General features: G+C 47.2%; 1 protein-coding gene across 1 annotated transcript in view; it reads left to right on the forward strand.

The window, feature by feature from the left end:
- Positions 1-13,280: 13,280 nt before the first annotated feature.
- GABRB1 (gamma-aminobutyric acid type A receptor subunit beta1) overlaps positions 13,281-14,542 on the forward strand; it is a 94,259-nt gene continuing 92,997 nt past the window's right edge. The window contains exons 1-3 of the mRNA XM_083460006.1: positions 13,281-13,682; positions 13,898-13,989; positions 14,436-14,503. Of these exons, the coding sequence (XP_083316132.1) occupies positions 13,474-13,682; positions 13,898-13,989; positions 14,436-14,503 (369 nt within the window). The 5' untranslated portion in view covers positions 13,281-13,473. The remainder of the gene's footprint in view (positions 13,683-13,897; positions 13,990-14,435; positions 14,504-14,542) is intronic.

Below are 14,542 nucleotides of genomic sequence, written 5' to 3' on the forward strand. Positions count from 1 at the left end.
GAAGTTTATGTGCTCTGTTAATAATATAGCACGTCAGATAGTTATTAACCCTTTTTTCTATTTAAGTGGAAAATATAAGGAGCTCAATCTAGCCCGTGTCCAACACTTTTAGGTCCTATTCATTTCAGCAATATTGAAATCGATGGATCTGAAAAGTGCGTAAGAATGAACACCAGAAATAAATGAACAAAACACCGATGAGAATAAAATAGTCTTTGTCTGGCACCAGAATGATGGCAAAGTCAGTGCCAAGCAGCCCCCCTTGGGAAGACGATTCCACAATTTGGGGGACCACCAGAGAGGGAAAAACCTGTTCTTTCATTGCCACCCTATGAACATTTCTCAAAAGCACACAGGGAAGGTCCTTGAATGTTGATATAAGAGATCAGATAGGATTCATACAGCCAAAGGCAGTCCTTGTGTCATGGACTGGCTGGATGCAGAGGAGTGTTGAGAAGCATCTGCTGGGGGACCCCAAGGGAACCCCCAGCGGAAGAAGGCTCAGAGCCAGGGGAATGGTGTGGAATGAAGATAAGTGGTCAGAGAGGGAAGTGGGGGCAGACTGAGAGGAGGAGGAGGTGTCAGAAGCTGAAGAGGTAACAGGGTTTGGTGAGCAAGAAGAGTCTATGCCAGAGAGCAGTCCAGAACCAGAGGCAGAAGGAGAGGCTGGAGAGGCAGCAATGAGTCAGACTAGTGAGGAAGCCAGGCTGTCTCCCCTCCTGTGGGGACTAGCTCCCCTCCCCACTGGTGTCTCAGAACCTAAAGAGGGACCAAGAGAGTGAGGAGTCTCAGATTGTTTGGGAAGGAACCAAGGGAGGAAGAGACATAGAGAACTGTGGGAAGGTAGAGACCTTCAGTCCTCACAATCGCCTCATTGGGACAAGGACTACTAGCAAGAGTTCCTGTGCTCAATAGATCTAGCCTCCTGAGCGGTTTGTTTCTTCGAATAAAGAGTTGATTTCTCTGTGTGTGTTATCACTGACCTGCTCCTGGCTCCCACTCCAGACACCTTGAGGTACTGAGTTTCTAAGCTGTAGAAGGCTTTATACATGGTCCTGAGCACTGCTGAGAAAGACAGTGGCTACAATTTTATACTTGCTTGCCTAGGAGTAAGTTCAACTGGGGAGGGGGGAGAATCAGGCGTGTAGTGGAAGGATAGCCAAATGTGTGTTGGATCCATTTGCAAGATACACCATCAGATTCATAAAAACACCACATTGTGTCAATCTGGGTCTGAATGTAGCTGTGTGATAATGCCCTGCAAGAAATATTCTGGAGAGAGAGATTCTGATGTGGCTGGAAGAAATTTATGTTGAGCACTATGTGTTATTAAATAAATCTGTTCCAAGGAAGAGTCTGAAAGGGGGAAGGAAATCAAGGCTTTGTCTCATCTTTCGCAGCCAACCCTCCCACACGACTACACAGACAATTATCAACTTGTCAGCAACCGCATAAATAAAATACATTTATCCTGGAAGAACCATTTGCTGATATCCTTTTATTTTGAAAAGGCTTCAACTTCCTTTTTTTCTATTTAAAAGAAAACCCTGAATTTTTTTTTTTGCATCTAGTTACAGAGCTTAATTAAAAAAAGAAAGAAGGAAAGAGGTACTAGGGTCATGCCTGCTTGAAAATCAGCCCACTTCCCTAGAAACCTTTTTCATGGTTTCTCCATTAAAATGTGCAAAAATAGCATATGGTACAGTTGTTCTTGGAGCGAACCACTTTAGAGGGGGAGTTGGATATTTAAATGCTCTCACATAAAAAATGCCCTGAGAGAACTCTGCCTTCACTGTACATGAAGTCCTTTTAAAAAAACATGGGAGAGCTTTCAAACACATTGTTTTACCACCTTCTCCATCTGAAGTGAGCCTGTCTAAAAAGGAATGTATCGTGCTCTATTTAATTTTTTTTATATTACAGTGGTGCCTCGCAAGACGAATGCCTCGCAACACGGAAAACTCGCTAGACGAAAGAGTTTTCAGTTTTGGAGGTGCTTCGCAAAACGAATCTCCTATGGGCTTGCTTCGCAAGACGAAAATGTCTTGCGAGTTCCTGTGGGGGTTTTTCCTCCCCCCCCCCTTTTCTAAGCCGCTAAGCCACTTATCAGCTGATCCGATAAACCGATAAGCCAATAAAAGCCGCTAATAGCGCTAATCCGCTAATCCGTCAATGGGCTTGCTTCGCAAGACGAAAAAACCGCTAGACGAAGAGAATCACAGAACGGATTCTTTTCGTCTTGCGAGGCACCACTGTAGTGAGGAAAGGGCATCATGTCCATGTTGAAAAGCTATGCTATTAGTACTTCCAGAGAAAAATAGGTCTGGGGAACTAAGCATTTGAAAACTTTGACTCCGCTTATAATTCCATCCTGCTTTTAATTTCCCCCAAAGCAGCACACCACACAAGCAAGTACATGGAAGTAAAGATAGTACAATATAAACCTGGAATTTGGAGCACTGGGTTTGACTGGATTTGTATCTTTCCCTAAAACAACAACAAGAAGAAAAGAGTTGTTGCATATGCTGTATCTTGAAACTGATAAAGAAAATATTATCAATCATTAGGTGACTGGGAGGTGGGTGTTGGAGAAGGTGAAATCTTTCAAAATCGCAATTCCACATTCTCAGGTCAATGTGCAAGGAATTATATGGTGCATGGATCAGGGAGGTTGAAATTGAGAAGAATAAATGTTATCTCTTTAGAGCTACTGAGCAGGGAAAAGAGGCAGCAACATAACAGATTGTTCGTGGAAGCCTGATTATTGGTCAGTATAAAATTGCTTGTAGGAGGTCGGAATATATAGCATAATGCTATATATTGGTGGTGGGTTTTTTGCTCTTGAAGGCAGGAGGCCATTTTTTGCCTGAGAAAAAGATGTTAGGTTCTAATCTACAGCTTTGAGAACTGGCTCAACCCAGCAACAAATTAAGGGTTTACCAGGGTTCAGCCTTTGAGCACTCTTAGTACATGTGGAATCCTGGTTTTCGAAGGAAGCAAGGCTGTATATGAACTCACTTGGGTCACTTAAACATTTGATAATTAACAGTTGGATTTATGAACTGGGTTCACGGGGGGGGGTTAAGATTCTGTCTGTTGATTATTCTCTCGATGCTGTTCTCAACAAGCTGTACTTAGTTTTCAATCCTTATTGTGGTGACAAAAGCTTAAAACCATACAGGCAACTCATTTGTTCCTTCATTCGTTTTCTCCCCATCTGCCTGGGTTGCGGCAGCTACTCTGGGCAACTTGTAATAGTTCGTGCATTCTTCCTCCATGCTCTCAAAAACATTAAGCAAAGTAAATCATCAAACATTAAAAACTTCCCTATACAGGAAAGCCTGACCCACTGTCAGGGACTGGGCAAAGGAGGAATGGTGGAGACTGCCTCCCCAGCCTGACCCTTCCAGAAAAGAGGAAGACAGTTTTGATCAGGGGTAGGCAACCTAAGGCCTGGGGGCCGGATACGGCCCGATCGCCTTCTCAATCCAGCCCGTGGACGGTCCAGGAATCAGCATGTTTTTACATGAGTAGAATGTGTCCTTTTATCTAAAATGCATCTCTGGGTTATTTGTGAGGCACAGGAATTCGTTCATTATTTTTTCAAAATATAGTCTGGTCCCCCACAAGGTCTGAGCCCATGGCTGGAAAAGGTTGCTGACCCTTGGTTTAGATTTACAACAGGGGTTTGAGGGATGTTCACAGCTCAGAGGCAGATGAGTGGAAAAGTTGGGAAATAACAGGAGACGAGGAGGAGGAGGAAGAGGAGGAGGAAGCACCAGGGAGGCAACAGCTGATGGACACAGTGTCTTTAGAAAGCATTCCAGACTCCCCATCTCCCAGAACCCGGCAAGCCTTGAAAGTAGGAGAGCAAAGAGCTCAAAGACAAAGGACACTTCTCAGCACTCATAGGAGAGACGTTGCGCTTGACAAATGAGGAAGTGGAAGAGATGGATATTTACTCAGGACAACGCCATTATCCAAGAGGCTGGGTTTTATAGCCTCTCTCTGTAAATACAAAATAAAAAGCGGACGGTAAGAACATTCCTTGTCTTTGTACATTCCTGGGCAACCGGCCATAGGAGTCACTTGCAGCAGCCTGACACCCACTGATGGTCCAACCCCCAAATTCAGTGAAAGAAGTAAAGCCTGGACATTAAAAACATTAATGGCTGTGATCTAGTTATGGGCCTAAGTGTGCAGAAGCAGGCTTCCTTATGTGAATCCCCAGCTGGATTAAGTACCACGTATTAGAAACTGCTGCTCACATACCTCTAGATCCATCTGAACTATAAGGATACATTCAAGGCTGACTCAAGCTTTATAGCTATCCCAGACAAAAGCATAATTCAATCCTACACATACATATGTGTTCCAGAGCTCCTCAAAGAGAGGTTGGGATGCACACAGCTTATTGGTGTGAAGTTGGTACCCGTGTGGTTCATCTACTGAAGCAAATTTTTTAAAGCCCTGGAAGGTCTGGCCTAAATGGAAAACCACCTGGATGCAACAGATCTTTAAATAAAACGAGTTATAAAACTGTCCATATATTTTACTATATTAGTCACCTATCCAAGATTGCTCCAAGTTTGCATTCAAAAAAACTGAGTGTTGCTTGAAGAAAGAAATCCATGTTAAATAAAAATGCCAAATTCAGGTGTATTGCAATATCAAACATCCAGAAGTTGAAAGCTCAAGAAAATTAAAATACAGTGGTACCTCGGGTTACATACGCTTCAGGTTACAGACGCTTCAGGTTACAGACTCTTCAGGTTACAGACTCCGCTAACCCAGAAATAGCGCTTCAGGTTAAGAACTTTGCTTCAGGATGAGAACGGAAATCATGTGGCAACGGCACAGCGGCAGCGGGAGGCCCCATTAGCTAAAGTGGTGCTTCAGGTTAAGAACAGTTTCTGGTTAAGTACGGACCTCCGGAATGAATTAAGTACTTAACCTGAAGTACCACTGTACAATGTTCTGTGTCATTGTCTAAGTGGATGTTGTGCTACTCACTCTGATAAATTTGTTCTTAAAGATGTGAATGTTCTGAAAGTGGTATATGGACCTTAGTGAAGCCCAGGTGATGCATCTCCTACGTGATATATCAGCATAAGGGATTGCACTGCCAGATCAGACCACCTAGTCCAGCACTTGACAGAGCTGGAAGGTGATATCCAGTATCTATTGCTTGTCCCAAAGCTCTGGCTCTGATCAATATGCTGCCTCCAGACCAGATTTCACAAATCCAGTGCCTTCCTGATGCTTCAGACTGCATCTTCCTTCAACCCAAGTCATTGCAGGTTGTGCTGCTTGGGGCAGATGGCAGGTGTAGTCCAAAACATCTGGAGAATGCCAGGTTGCAGAAGGCTGCACTCGGTTGCCCTTTGTTGCAAATATTATTCTGCCCTTTCAACTTCTGCTTTAGGAGAGACAGGGAGGTAAGTGAACATGCCCATGAGGACAAACTGTGGTCATGGATCATCAAAACATCTGGCATCCTGGCAAAAGACAGCTCGTTTTTTGTTATCTATTCCCTCTTCATTAGTATTCCACCAATGTTTGGAAGCAGAAGAATACATTAACCTTTCCAAAGGATGCATTCTTCCTCCAAGCTCTCAAAAACCATGTGGAAGAGTCCTTTATGGCTTCCTCACATTCCTCCTGGAGACTGAACATTACAGGCACTTCTTTGCAGGTATAATTGCTCCTCATCTTGCAGCCCCTCACTTTTTCCTTGTCTACTTTGCACCCTCTCAGTCCAGCTATGGCCATGCCCCATCTTTAAAGAAGCAAACACCATGACATATAGACATGTGACACATTATATTAAGTATGTCTATATGAGGCAGGTATTCATGACAAGTATTCGTGTATGTTCCTTCTTTATTAGAGGCCTTTAATCTTTCCGGTCAAGTTTCTGAATATAAACTCCATCCATTTTCTTTGTATACTGCCTTTACCTTTCTTCAATATTGTCCTCAAGTGTACTAGAAGAAGAAGAAGAGTTTGGATTTGATATCCCGCTTTATCACTACCCGAAGGAGTCTCAAAGCGACTAACAATCTCCTTTTCCCTTCCTCCCCCACAGCAAACACTCTGTGAGGTGAGTGGGGCTGAGAGACTTCAGATAAGTGTGACTAGCCCAAGGTCACCCAGCAGCTGCATGTGGAGGAGCGGGGAAGCGAACCTGGTTCACCAGATTACGAGTCTACCGTTCTTAACCACTACACCACACTGGCTCTCAATGCCCTCAATGCAACACGAGTCAGTTTTGAATGGTGTAAGTAAGACGTGCATGTTTAAGCACACAAAAGGACACTTTTCTACCAGGAAAGAAGCAACAGGAAATGCTAGCTCTGTCACATAGGTTGGTATTCCAATATCGCAAAGCAAAACTGCTGCAGACGCATTGCTAAGCCTGAAATGCCTAACGTCCTTGGAATCGTAAGAAACCGCATTCAGCCACACCTGCATGTATAACATCTGCCTGGAAGAACACCCCATGACTGGCACATACAGGATCACTGCTGTCTCTCTGACCATGTGCAGACAACCCGTGATCAAGATAACACCAAGTGTGAAGGAGGCATGGGCAAATGAGCCCAACAGCTGGGGGGAAAGAGTATAAGAGCTACACAGAGTCCACTGGGTGTACAATGAATTCATTGGGTGGCAGTCAACTAAGTTCTACTCACTGTAGACCTGTTGGAATTAATGGACATAATTTAGTCATGCTCATCAGGTTTCCGCTGATTAAAACTTAACTGAATGCCACCCATTGTCTTTCTAGTTCACTCTGGAAACAGCGGCTTGTTTTAATGGAGAGCCAATTGGTTGTAGACTTTGCCCAAGCAAAAAGGCAAGCATTTCGATGCTTCCACTTCTTTCCAGATGGTCAGAATGGATGACTCGTCAGTTTCACCACACAGCCAATGGCTTCACACTCCTGCTTCTCTCTACACAGCTTCAACAATGTGATTTTTAAGCAGTTGTTGTCACCCCGCCACGAATGCTCATCTGAAACCACCTTCAGGCTTGATACATATATTCCCATGTGTGGGAGCTATTTTGTGCTCCCAGTTCCCTAAATAGATAGATTTTTTTCGTAATAAAATAAATTTTAAAAAATCAGGCTGAAACTCAATTAAAGGATTTTTTAACTTTTGAAATCATAGATTTTTAGTCAATTTTGTTATCGATTAAATTTGAATGTCAGTAAAAACGTTTGTGCCAAAGGAAGCTTCACTCATTGGGCTAACAGTAGTTTCGGGTGAGGTAATTTTCATTGACACCATGGTGGTAGGAAAGGGTTAAAGCCCCTTTCTGGCCCTGATCCTATTTGGGCCCTCAGCACAGCTATTTCTCTTTTAAAATAATAATATGTGTGCATACTAATTACTTCCCCCGCCACCCTGGGTCAAGCTAGATGTGATATCAATTTCATATAAGCAAACATCTCCAAAAAACCCCGATACTGGTCTTTAAAGTAGCATCATCCCTAAACCTCACTCCCACAAGCAAGCAACATGCATTGACAACCTCCCCTGCCTCCAAGCTGTTATCTGCCAACTCTGCCAGCTGCAAAACTCACACTTCTGTCTCCTTCAACAGCAAACAATTTCTCACCAGCCTCCACCTAAGCCGGTGGGTTGTCAGTATAATGTAATCATCAGCCATCAATGATTATTTTAACAGATCTCTACTAGCCATCAATGCTCATTAAAGAAACATTGTGTGCTATTAGATTCTTTATTTTTTTAAAAAAAAAAAAGTTCCTCCTAATAGATAGTTATTTCTTGATATAATGCCATAGCATTTTTCTCAAATTATGAATGAGGCTTCACTGTATCAGAGAGGTGCTTAGAGCAAGTTTGTCTCTATCAGGATGTTGCAATTTTCTGGCTTTAATTTGATGACCATGTCATTACAGAGGAGGCAAGTTTAGTCGTTGTCTGAGGACTATCCCTGCCTCCGGGTCTGGTCCTGTCCGGACGGATACTAGAATCAGCAAGGGATACCCACATAGCCTGAAGGTGCTGCTGTGCAATGCCAGGTCAATGATTCAGAAGACCACTGCCATCCATGACTTGATCATGGATGGAGGATTTGACCTGGCTTGTGTAACAGAGACTTGGTTGGATGAAGCAGATGGGCCTGTTCTTGCCGCTGCCTGTCCACCAGGTTTCTCTTACGCACAGCAACCCAGGTCATGTGGGCGGGGAGGGGGGGTTGCAGTGATTTTTAGGAAGTCATTAGTTTGCACCAGGCGTCCTATTGGGAAGACCCAGTTTTCTGAGTGCATGTTCTGGAAGTTGGGCAATAGGGGCAGTACAGGATTCCTTTTGGTGTACCGACCTCCCCGCTGCGCCAAGGATTCCCTGCCCGAGCTGCTTCAGGTCGTGGCGGATGTTCTCCTGGAGACACCTAGCTTGGTCGTCCTAGGGGATTTTAACATCCATGCCGACACGACCTTACAAGGGGCCGCTCGGGACTTCGTGGAAAGCATGGCCTCCATGGGGCTGTCCCTGAATAAGTCTGGCCCAACCCATAGCCGTGGACATGCCTTGGACCTGGTGTTTACCTCTATGGATGTTGGTGATCTGACACTAAGTAAAAGCGAAACGAAAGAAGTGCCATGGTCAGATCACTTCCTGGTGCAACTGGACTTCTCTGCGACCCATCCCCTCTGCAGGGAGGTGGGACCAATTCGGATGGTCCGCCCCCGCCACTTAATGGATCCAAATGGTTTCCAGAGAGTGGTAGGGGATGCTTTATCCCATGTTGATGGCCTTTCAGCTGATTCCCTGGTGGCCCGCTGGAATGTGGAGTTAACCAGGGCTATTGACTGTTTGGCTCCGAAGCGCCCTCTCCGATTGCATGGAGCCCGGACAGCCCCGTGGTTTTCCACGGATCTGAGGGCAATGAAACAATCGTTGAGACGGCTAGAGCGCCGGTGGCGGAGAACTCATTCCGAATCTGACCGGACACAGGTTAGAGCTCAACGTCGAGCCTACCAAGTGGCGATAGCGACGGCGAAGAAGAATTTCTTCACCGCCTCTATTGCATCTGCAGAAAACAGCAGCAGGAGACTTTTTCAGGTGGTTCACAATTTAGCGGAACCACCTGCAACATCGGGGCCCAGTACGGGCCACATGTTCTCCTGCAATGATTTTGCAAAGTTTTTTGCAGATAAAATCGCTCAGATTCGGGAAGAAGTAGACTCCACCGTGGGAGCAGGGCCGGGGCGGGAGAGTGCAAGAGTTCTGTCTGGTCAAGTTGAGTGGGATCAATTCCAATCTGTTACCTCCGAGGATGTGGACAGGCTGCTTGGACGAGTGAAACCAACCACCTGTCTCCTGGATCCTTGCCCATCCTGGCTAATAAAAGCAAGCCGGGAAGGGCTGGGCGATGGGCTTCGTGGGGTGGTGAATGCTTCCCTCCGTGAGGGAGCCTTCCCAGACCCGCTGAAAGAGGCGGTTATTAAACCGCTTCTTAAAAAACCATCTTTAGATGCGGCCACGATGGCCAACTATCGCCCAGTCTCAAATCTTCCATTCCTGGGCAAGGTGATTGAGCGAGCGGTTGCCGAACAACTCCAGGCACGCCTGGAAGAAGCGGACCATTTGGATCCCTTCCAGTCGGGATTCAGGCCTCATCATGGGACTGAAACTGCCTTGGTCGCACTGGTTGATGATCTCCGGCGGGCTAGGGACAAAGGTGAGAGCTGTTTCCTAGTTCTGCTGGATCTCTCAGCGGCGTTCGATACCATCGACCATAGCATCCTTCTGGACCGTCTTGAGGGGCTGGGAGCTGGGGGCACTGTTATACAGTGGTTCCGCTCCTTCCTCCTGGGCCGTGTTCAGAAAGTGGTGGTGGGGGATGAGTGTTCAGACCCCTGGGCTCTCACTTGTGGGGTGCCTCAGGGTTCTGTCCTCTCCCCCATGCTTTTCAACATCTACATGCGGCCGCTGGGAGAGATCATCAGGAGGTTTGGGCTGGGTGTTCATCAGTATGCGGATGATACCCAGCTCTACCTCTCTTTTAAATCAGAACCAGTGAAGGCGGTGAAGGTCCTGTGTGAGTGTCTGGAGGCGGTTGGAGGATGGATGGCGGCTAACAGATTGAGGTTGAATCCTGACAAGACAGAAGTACTGTTCTTGGGGGACAGAAGGCGGGCAGGTGTGGAGGATTCCCTGGTCCTGAATGGGGTAACTGTGCCCCTGAAGGACCAGGTGCGCAGCCTGGGAGTCATTTTGGACTCACAGCTGTCCATGGAGGCACAGGTCAAATCTGTGTCCAGGGCAGCTGTTTACCAGCTCCATCTGGTACGTAGGCTGAGACCCTATCTGCCTGCGGACTGTCTCGCCAGAGTGGTGCATGCTCTGGTTATCTCCCGCTTGGACTACTGCAATGCACTCTACGTGGGGCTACCTTTGAAGGTGACTCGGAAACTACAACTAATCCAGAATGCGGCAGCTAGACTGGTGACTGGGAGCGGCCGCCGAGACCATATAACACCGGTCTTGAAAGACCTGCATTGGCTCCCAGTACGTTTCCGAGCACAATTCAAAATGTTGGTGCTGACCTTTAAAGCCCTAAACGGCCTCGGTCCAGTATACCTGAAGGAGCGTCTCCACCCCCATCATTCTGCCCGGACGCTGAGGTCCAGCGCCGAGGGCCTTCTGGCGGTTCCCTCATTGCGAGAAGCAAAGCTACAGGGAACCAGGCAGAGGGCCTTCTCGGTAGTGGCGCCCGCCCTGTGGAACACCCTTCCAGCAGATGTCAAGGCGATAAACAACTACCTGACATTCAGGAGACATCTTAAGGCAGCCCTGTTCAGGGAAGTTTTTAACGTGTGATATTTTATTGTATTTTTGGTTTTTATGGAAGCCGCCCAGAGTGGCTGGGGAGGCCCAGCCAGATGGGCGGGGTATAAATAATAAATTATTATTATTATTATTATTATGCTACAGATCATTTTATAAGCTCTTAGTGCTAGCCATACGAGTGTAGTGGCCTTATGCAAATAAACTGATACAGAGTAACAAGTCTCTGTCCAAATGGGCTGTCATCATATTGAAGAAATCTTAGCCAATTAATCATATGATTTAAGTCACTTAATTGATTGGTTGATTAAATTGACAGATGGGTTGAAAGAATTCTGAAGTGAGAAGCATACTTTCATAGAATCATAGAATCATAGAGTTGGAATAGACCACAAGGGCCATCGAGTCCAACCCCCTGCCAAGCAGGAAACACCATCAGAGCACTCCTGACATATGGTTGTCAAGGCTCTGCTACTTGGTGTCTGCTACAAGGCTCTACTTTCTTGGTGTTTATGCTCTGCACACTTAGCATTCAGCAGAAACAGCCCCGCCTACTCTGAGTAGGGTTGGAAGAAGCATTTGATGCTCACTTTTGTGCACACACACCTTTTTGATTAGAAGGAGCTGAAGGAATATTTAAAATAAAGAAATCACATAAAATTGTATGTATATCTAGCTTGCTACCTGATTTAGTTGATTAAAAGGTTTTAATTGATTAATGTAACAAATTGATCAATTGCATGCTGCAGCCCTACTCTTGATTGATCTTCAATGCGCACCTTAATGTTCTCTCTCTGCAAACTCCCTTAACCTCCCAAAGGATCACCTTCCTGCCAGGGACCCAAGTTGAATAAAATATTGGAGGGCAGTTAAGCCCCACCCCGCATAGTCAATCACAAGATGTGGTGCATTGAAATATACTTGGAGTCGAGAGTGGATTTCATGCTCTTTATTCAGCTCATAGCGGTGAGGAGGAATGGAAGTTCCCCCAGAATGTCTGCTTTATATACATTATTTACACAATAGGCCCCACATGATTGGCTAATTCCAGGATTCACCTGTAGGCCAATCAGGCTGCGGATTCACTTCCACCTGGAGCTGGATTGGGTGGCTCCTGTGGACCAATCAGACTGCTGCATTCTGGACCCTATTGTTCTGGGACCAATCAGACTGCTGCATTCTGGACCCTATTGTTCTGGGACCAATCAGACTGCTGCGTTCTGAATCCTATTCTTCTAGGACCAATCAGACTGCTACATTCTGAATCCTATTCAGCTCAGTACATAACATGCATATACACCATTTGTCTATTAACTTTGGGGAGGACTCCAGCCCAGCTCCGTCAATTAGTTTATTTTGGGGAGCGAAGGAACCCTGGCCCCTAGAGTTGGCTCCTACACTTTCCCCATTTCCCCCCCAAAAGCCCACACTCCAAATCACAACATGAATTTGCTCCAGCTGTGGCAGCTTACCTGCTGTTCTCCACTCCCCCCCCCCACACACACACATACTTTCTTACAAGGCACTCCATGCTCTTTCAATCCCAATGCAGTCCATGGGCATAGCAAGTGGGGCTGCTGTCCCCTCTAAATCAAGTAAATAAATAAAAATATGTAACTAACTGAAAAATTGCATCGCAGATAACTCGGTTCTGTCCCCCAGCATAAACCCTGCCCCCTAACATTAATCCTGCCCCCCTAAAACAAATCCTCCCTACGCCCCATGCCCCCCTCCACTTTTCTTCCGGAAAGACCCCCTCCTTTCTCCATTTCCACAACTTCCCATTTATAACGCATGAAACCCTTCACTGTCTTCTCTCCTCCTGTCTCAGAAACAAAACTCTCTGGGCTGGATCCATGGAAAGTGAGTGGACCTGCGGTCCCATTAAAACCATTGGGGCATGTCAGGCATGACTTAAGTTTCCGCGGGAATCAATGGAACTCCCCTTCATCCTTCCCCTGGAAACGAAACCACCAAAAGCCCTTGGAGCAAGAAAAAACCCAAAAACAGTTCATTTGGAGCTTCTCTAAGCAAACACGCACGCACACACACATTTAAAAAAATCCACACAAAAGTGCTGCTCGTTGCCACTAGACTTGGGTTTGACAGTAAGGTCCTCCTCTGCAGCTAAAGACCTTTGCCACGCGCCCCACCTCCCGCCAGTCCTAGGCTAGATTCTCCGGTGGGTGAATGGGTGGCGTCTCCTATGTTCTTCTCCTCCTTTCACGGTCACACCTGAACGCTGCCGGTTCAAAGTGCCTGCCTCCTTGGGCATCCCTTTGCTACGGGAAGGGAGGTCCTGGAGGGCGCGCAGGGAAGGCGATGATGGCATGTGGAAGGAGGAGGCTGCGGGTTAAGGTTGGGGAGGGGGCGGCTGCTGCCATTGGACAACTTCCCCCCGCCCTTGCCCCCGTGGCTTTTCGGAGATCGGCGACCTCTAGCAGCCCAGGCGCTCCGTAGGGAGCTCGCTTTCCCCTTTGGAACCAGCCGGACCACCCTGCCCAGACAGGCGGGGAAAGCGCTGGGTGCGCCTAGGGCGCAGGACGAGGGAACTCCCCGAGGTCCCGCCGCCGCAGCTGTTGCTCGCTTGGCCGGACATTGCTGGCAAGGCGCAAAGGTGCCTTCGGAGACTGGGCCAGCTCGGCGCATGCGCCGCTCTCTCCGGCATCACAGCTCTGCCTGTGGATTGAAAGTTACATCCCTTGAATCTTCGCGGGAGGGGGTGGGGAGAGGGAAGGGGGAGAAAGAGGCAGCAACTCTCCACCCGGAGGAAGGAATGTGGGCAGCTCGGCCGCGGGAGCGCGTGGGGATTTTGCTCTTCCCGGCGATGATAGCCATGGTCTGCTATGCCAAGAGGTGAGATTGGCGCTTGGGCGCGAGAGGACGTGTGTGTGTGTGTGTGTGTGTGTGTGTGTGTGATGGGCTGAATGATGGACCTCATCTTCCGGGGAGCTCAGCTCCGTGGACTTCTTCCTCTGCTGGGAGGCTGGTCGGGATCCTGCTTGTGGCTGCGTCGGTGCCTGTGTGTGTGCGTTCAAGCGCTCGCTCTGAATCCTTTCCCTCTCCCTCAGCCTGAATGAGCCCAGCAACATGTCCTACGTGAAAGAGACCGTGGACAAATTACTCAAAGGATACGACATTCGCCTGAGGCCGGACTTCGGAGGTGAGTCTCCTCGGATTTGTTTACAAGGGGAAATCACCAGGCTGCGTGCCGGTCCCTGTAGGGTCAGAGGCAAGGGCCGGTTAGAATTCTAATCAGCCGGGTAAAGGGGTCCCTTTGGTAGCCAATTCCTTTCCCTCAAAATGGGCACGTTCTCTTTTCTCTTCCCTCCCCTCCCCTCATACACGCATTCGGACATCTATAGACATGCTCCAAACGTGTGGGCTCTAAATTGATTCAGTAAATCGATGTCCTTATATAAACGGATTTTGCTGGGGTCGGGTGGTAGGCTTTCAGATTTCACAGAGCTCTTCGTCAGACATGAAAAAGAGCACACCAACGTTTAAGCACGTGAACAGGTACAGGACGCACTTGAGGCTCAGAAGTCCTGACCTTCCAACCCTTTTGACTGCTGGCCATTAAAAACAAACACCTGTTTCCGTTTCCAGGCTCTCCCGTTGACGTTGGCATGAGAATAGAGATTGCCAGTATAGATATGGTCTCGGAAGTCAACATGGTGAGTACTCTCTCTTGGAATAAATAACATTGGGCGGAG

Source organism: Podarcis liolepis (genome assembly GCF_965112155.1).
Source record: "Podarcis liolepis genome assembly, chromosome: 9".
In the NCBI taxonomy this organism is placed as follows: domain Eukaryota; kingdom Metazoa; phylum Chordata; class Lepidosauria; order Squamata; family Lacertidae; genus Podarcis; species Podarcis liolepis.